A 7,051-nucleotide genomic window follows, 5' to 3' on the forward strand; every position below is an offset into this window, starting at 1 on the left:
GGCATTAATAACACTGTAGTCTTTATCCTTACTATTATCAATACAGCCAGTTTGTGTTCTATGTTAGTGTCTGTACAAACACTATATATATACATAGAAAATAAAATATACATACATATGTGTCAGCAGTGGATTCATGAGTTGTGCATTATACATTATCCAGGTCAAATATCTTCTGTACAAACAGCACAACACAAAGCAATGCAGAATGATAAGTGAAAATTATATATCTAATTTACTTCACTCTTCAAATCAGAACTTACAGCTAATCCCTTTGAGATATTGAAACCACCATAGAACATCAGATTTCTGGACCTTGTTATCATCTTTCCACATTGTAAATCTACAGTGACATCCATAAATCTATAAAAGCTACTGAGCTTGAATCTAATAACCAAAAACTACATAAGGAATTTCTACCTTGTCATTTTACTCTGTATTTACACAAAGACCTTAAAGGCTGATATATCTGAGCTCCCACTATGAACAGACTTGTGCAATCTATTACTGTGGTTAATGAAATAAAGACAGATTAGCTCAAAAATATTCTTTATATATCCCATTAGTAGCTATAATTGAGCCCTGTGTATCACACACATATTTTGTATCACACATTTGTATAAAACAGCCCTGTTCTGATCATGTGCAGATTAAACTATACCAAAGCAAAGATGGTTTGAGACCCAATAAATAAAAGTATCATTTCTTCGTCACTAATTGTCAGTATTTCTGTACACATACTTACCCACCAAATTAAAGCAGCTAGAAAAATAAAATTGAAAAACAGTCAGTGTGTGGACTACAGGTCTGGGTGAACTGAAGAAGACCTTGCACAATCCAGATAATGAAATACCCTGGTTTACTGAAATAAAAAAAAACAAAAGTTGAGAAATCTGAACGCACTAACTAGAGGATCTCAATATATATATATTTGTTGACATATGACTACAGGGGTTCCATACAGCTGTTTCCTTATCACAAAAGTTCCATACCTTCTTGGTGTTTCTCATAGGCATCTCCTCAGAGCACTGCCACTTCCTTCTTCACAAAGCAGCCAAATAACTCCAGTTCCCTTCTCACCCAGCCACCCCACTCTTTTATAGCACTCTTCTTCTCATTGGGTACAGCTGTGGCCTGTTAAAGTCAGGCCTGTTCCTAATCTTTGATAATTAGCCCAGCTGCAACTCCTTAGGGCTAAGATTACTTTCTACACTACCTTTATTTTCTTATATTCTATCCCCCTACAATAGTAGTAGTATATATATAGTATAGTGTACATATATATGTAGCACAAAATAAGGAACATCGATATATATAAGAAATGCATTAACTATATGGAAATAATACACACAAGAAATACAAAACTATAGGAAGGTAATATACACTGTAGAGGCCCTAAATACAAGCGGTTAATGTACACAGGCCCTGTCCAGAGGCCGCACAAGCACAGCCCTGGGCTCCAGCATCTCTGTCAGTGGCTGCAGAGCAGCAGCTGCTGGAGCCCATGCAGCAGGTGAATGCACTCCTGCACAGCCTTCCCGTGGGCAGCGGGATCGCTCGCCAGCTGCTGGAAGAGGTTGGGAGGCTCAGCCAGCCACAAGTTTGAGGGCAAACTGATCTCCCCAGGAAGCCTCTCATTGCCTATGACAAAGTGGTGCAGTTGTTTTGCCTGCAGCGAGCAGAGCAGGTACTCCACGATGTCCATCATCTACCACAGGAAATCCCTGCTGTGCCAGCATGCCAGGGGCATGGTGCTCAGCAGGTGCATCAGCACAGTCTTCAAGGTGTAGCTGGACAAAACTACAGCCAGCAGGCTGTGGCTGAGCAGCTGCAGGCACTTGCAGTGGCAGCTGTCCTGGGGGGCCCGCCTGGAAATGTGCCTGAAGAATTTGGCCTCTGCCACGGCACAAGTTCTCAACCCACGTGGTGCTTGCCGTGCCTACTGCTAATGGCTGGCTGCCCACAAAGATGTCAGAGTCTCCTCTCTGCACCCCAAAGATCATATCAGCCATGAGGCTTTCCTTCTCTTTGCTGAGCTGAACTCGACAGGAGTGCCTGGAGGGCAGCAGCGTTAAACGCCAGTGGCAGGACTGAGGCAACAGCGTCCAGGCTAACCTCACAAAGTGACAGAACCACTGGGCAGTTTTTTCCACATCCAGATAGGAGCCGGTGCACAGGGTGTGCAGGAGGCTGGGCTCCTGTTCCCTTCTCGGCTCCTGCTCAGGGTAGTGGAGGAAACCCAGCATGTCCTCCCTCAGCTGCCCACTGATGCAGGTGCACAGCAGCTCCACACGCACCCAGAAGTTCCTCTGGGCCATGCCTGCAGTGTCCAACTCCAGGTGGAAGGCATGTCCTGGAGGGGGACTCAGAGGTACAAGCACCTGGTCCACAACGTCTTCTGCATGGAGACTCCAGCCTTCAAAGGCACTGCCCACTCCAGTGGCTTCTTGTGGCACTGGGTAGAAGCTGTGTGACAAGCCCTGTCCTAAGACGTCTGTCAGTCTGGCCATCAAGTCACAAATCACCAAGCAGCCTTTGTCCAGCTCCACAACAGGCAACTGGATGTGCTCTGCTGAAAGGCCTCCACGGTTATTATTAACATTGTGATCCTCGTCTGCTTCAGTTGCATTGTGTTTGTCTTCATCATTTCCAGCAGCACTTCCACTCCCTTCTTTTCATTGTTCAAGTATTCCTTTGCATCACTGGAGCCTTGTTTTGCTTCATTTCCACCATGGCCTTTTTCCTTTACATCAACACCACTGCTGCCTTCATTTCCATCCTTGTAGTCATCCCTGTTTCCATCCTTACGTTCTATGTGTGCAACAACATTGTCTTCTTCCTCCTCCAGGCTGCTGCCAGAGCTGTCCTTCAGACCACTGTTGCCTGGATGGTGTCTAAATGCCTGCACTCCAAAGCACAGCGCTGGGAGCAGGACGAGGATTGCCACAAGAGCCCAGAAGTGCCGGGCCAGCAGGGCTCCCCAGGCACCAGGGCCCTGCTCCAGGCTCTGGTGCTCCAGCTCCTGCCTCAGCCGAGCCTTCTCCTGCTCAGCCCGCTGCCCCACGCGCTCCCACACGGCCTCATCCAGCCCCTCGCCCGCCGGCTGCGGCCACTGCACCAGGCCCTGCACAAGCCACAGCAGGAAGGGCGAGGCAAGCATGGCCTCAGCAGGGGACAATGGCAGATGGCAGATTCACTGGGGATGGCAGGGACAGAGGGAGGGGGGCACTGCTAAGGGAAGCGGGGATAGGAGCCTCAGGGATGTGAAGACAGCACAGAGGGCCCAGGCAGCTGGGCTGGCAGGCTTGTGAAGCTGCCCCAGCAGCCCCAGTAGCAGCCCCAGCAGCAGCAGCAGCAGCAGCAGCAGTGTGCCCTGCCAAAGGCTCTCCCACCAGGGACTGGCCCCTGGATGCCCTGTGAGAAGTGAATCTCCAGGATTCACTTCTGGTTTCTGGTTTCTGCCCTGGCCTGGCTCAGCGCTCAGCATGGCTCCTGGCTGCGAGCACGCTGCCCTCAGGCCAGGGCTGCACTGGCGCAGCCTCACCTGCTGCTGCTGCTGCTTCTGTGCCCAGCTGCCCCCACTGTGACACCTATGCTGGCATGTCCCAGGTGCCACAGGGCATCCCGGCCAGGCCAGCCCTGCCCTTCAGCTCCTCCTCACCTCAGGGACTCCCAATGGCCCCCGGCCATCCAATACCTGACACACACCAAGGGTAAGACCCATGGGTCATCTTCCAGCCCCAGGGCTTCCCTGCACCAAACAGGCGGAACCCCCCAGACCCTTTCAATGAAATTGGGTGGCATGGACCCTGAATGCTTTGTTCCTGGAAATCTCCTGCTGTCAGACGCAACTGCTTCCCTTGGTGTGGTGTATTGGAATAAATTATTTTCTTCATGTTGGAAAACACTTATTCTTTAGTCACATAACTCATTTTTATTAAGTTTTGCAGACATCGCGTGTGACTCCTATGGTTTACTAGCTTTCTTGCCAATTACTTTATTGATTAGTAACAAGTTACACTGTATTTACTGGTCATTCAAACTCCCAATGTGGAAGGGCAGGAAAAGTTCTTTGTGAGTCATAATTTTCTTTTTTCAATCTAACTATGTAAAAACAGTTTTTAGTTTAAAAAGTACTAGTTGTTTTTTACCCAGGAATAGATTGCTATGCTAATGGAACTGCTCCCACCAAGATTGCTTTCACATCTGAACTAGCAAAGGGCTAGCCTGACAAGGAGAGCAGGCATGATATTATGAAGCCTTTCTTTATGATATTTCTACCTCACTGCAACGTGGGTACTGACCTCTGTGCTTGTGGGGCTGCTCTTGGCAGCTGAGTGACAGCCCTGGGTGTGCAGTGGTGAATACCATGACTTTGGCATGGGGCTTGTCCATGGCAGGGTCTCTGTTACTGCTGATGCATGGCAAGAGGACCTCGATTGCAAAGGGGCTGATGAGCAAGTGTGGTGCTGATTTCCAGGGGGCAACTCCCACTGCTCATAGAGCACAGTGCTCTGCATGTCCTATGAGTTCATTTGTGCGGTGCCAAAGCCCTGCAGAGCGTCTGGGATGAGCAGAATCTTTAGTTTTTCCTCAGGGAGCACAAGCAGGCACAGCAGTGCTGCCTCTTGCTTGCTCCCTGCCCTACCAGAGCTTCCAGGGACTTGCAGAGCCCATGTGAAATGGCCAGGGTGGCCTGAGAGGGCAAGGGCAACATGGGGCAAAAATCATCTTTGTAACCACTGTGGCTTTTTATAGCAGTGCCACCTCTGAGCCAGTCACAAATTCACAACTACTGGAATTAACCTATACTGCATCTAAAAGTTCTTCTGATTTACACAAAGCATTTAACACTTCCATATTGTTTTCAAAAATGCATTTTTTCCAACTTTTACTATAGATACCTAATTATGAAATAATTTTTTTTCATTTCACTGAATCAAGACTGTTTTGCTGTGATACTTAATTAGGCATTAATTCTTTCAGATTGACCATCAGATCTTTGAGACCCTCGAACTGAAGACAAAGTAACACATGTTTGGGGTAATACCAAATGTCAGCTCCCACCCACCATCAGGTTAGAGTTACCTGGAAGAAAATTCTGCGTGTGCAAGACATTGTGTGAGCACTAACTTGTTCACTTCATTTAAAACTAAATGCTATGGGTTTGGAGGTTTTTTTTTTGCTTTCATTAAGAGCTCTGATTTACTGAGGGATTTTTTCCTTTCATTGTGTTAGGAAGACATCCCATGATATTTTATTTGTGACATCTGTAGGGAGAAGTGACAGCAGGAAGTGCAGTACCAACAATATTATCAATCTATGCAGCTGTTTCTATGTGCAGCCACACAGAAGACCAAATGGCCTTTTTATGCAGCTTAAAGTTGAGCCAGGCTGCACATCTAAATATATTTTACTTTAATTTCCTCAGCTTGTCAACTTTAAAGGATTAACTGAGAGAAACAAAAAGGGACAGCACTAGTGGAAGCCTGTTACATTTCAAAATTCCTCATACACAAGACCTCGAAAAAGGAGTTTCACTCAATGCAAGAGATTGTCTCCTAAATAGCATTGTAATTGCGAATTTGGCAGACATATGGTTTTAATGAGGCTGGAAGAAAAATCCTTTTCTACTGGTGTAGTTGAAAACTATGAGCTGAGAAACAATTACTTAATCTGAAACGAGATTTGATACATAAACCCATATAAAGCCATTGCTAAAGGATTTCTACTTCTTTACCCTCTGTTAGTTCTCTTACATCAGCCTTCTTAGGGAGCTCTTAGAAAAATCATAATGTCAGGCTAATTATCAAATGCCAAGGCCTTGGAAAATGTCCTGCTTCCTCAGATACCACTGATTTCAATTCCTGGGTTTGCTTCCATTTCTCATAAACAATAATCCATTTGCTGAATGAGACCTTTCCTTGTCTTTTCAAATTCCAGAGAATTTTTGCTAATTACAGCATTCTCAATGCAGAGAAATGTGTCTGCACTCTCCAGCCTCGAAGCTCAGCCTGGAAGAGGAGGAAAGAGGAAAAGAGAAGGGGGGCAGAGGGGCTGTGTGAAAGGAGGAAAAAGATGGAAAAATCCTCACAGTATAGAGCCAAGCCAGCACTCCAGCAGAAGCTCTGTGAGAAATACTTCTCCACAAGTGTGAATGCTGCACCCTGATGATAAAATAAAGCTCTTGGAGCCACACAAATTCCAAAAGCTTATGCTGACTCCCTTTGATCCAGACATCTGACAAAATCAGTAGCATCTCTCTTAAATGAAAGTAAATTTTTGCAAGTAATTGCAAAACAATTCCACTTCAACAGTTTCTCTGCTTGGTGGATGAGGAATTGGCTGGGTGCTCACACACAAGGAGTTGTGGTCAGCCAAGTAGGGACCAGTTAAAAGTGGCGTTCCTCAGGGTGTGATATTTGAACTGTCTCTGTTTACATCTCTGTTGTTCTTGTGGCCAGTGGGATGGAGGACACCAAGCTGCCAGCAGCACATTTTGTGTGCAGCCTCTGGAGGGCAGGGATCCATCCAGAGGGACACTGACAGCCTGGAGAGGCTCAGGAGAACCTCATGGAGTTCAGCAGGACCTGGCAGTGCAAGGTCCTGCACCTGGGCTGGGGCAATCCCAGCACAAACACAGCCTGGGCTGAGGATGGATGGATGGATGGATGGATGGATGGATGGATGGATGGATGGATGGATGGATGGATGGATGGATGGATGCAGAGCAGCCCTGAGGAGAAGGGATGGGGGTGTTGGAAGCTCAGCAGGACCTGGCAGTGAGCAGTGAGAGGCCAGAGAGCCAAATGTGCCCAGCAGGGCAGGGAGGGGATCCTGCCCCTCTGGTCTCATGTGCTCTGCTCTGGGGATCCCAGTGGAGCTCTGCATCCAGCCCTGGGCTCCCCAGAATAAACAGAATATGAACCTGTTGGAGCAAGGCCACAATGATCAGGGAGCTGGAGCACCTTGGAGACAGGCTGAGAAAAATGGGCTTGTCTAGTCTAGAGAAGAGAAGGCTCCAGGGAGAGCTCATTGTGGCCTTGCAGTT

At 47.3% G+C, this 7,051-nt stretch overlaps 1 protein-coding gene across 1 annotated transcript; it reads right to left on the reverse strand.

Moving 5' to 3' along the window:
* Positions 1–1,471: 1,471 nt before the first annotated feature.
* Positions 1,472–2,510, reverse strand: LOC131084949 (inositol 1,4,5-trisphosphate receptor-interacting protein-like 1). Its single transcript, XM_058026706.1, is given in 2 exon segments — positions 1,472–1,906; positions 1,908–2,510. Coding segments are annotated over 2 exon segments (1,038 nt in total).
* Between the last annotated feature and the right edge of the window lie 4,541 nt (positions 2,511–7,051).

Source organism: Melospiza georgiana, chromosome 6 (genome assembly GCF_028018845.1).
Source record: "Melospiza georgiana isolate bMelGeo1 chromosome 6, bMelGeo1.pri, whole genome shotgun sequence".
Classification (NCBI taxonomy): Eukaryota; Metazoa; Chordata; class Aves; order Passeriformes; family Passerellidae; genus Melospiza; species Melospiza georgiana.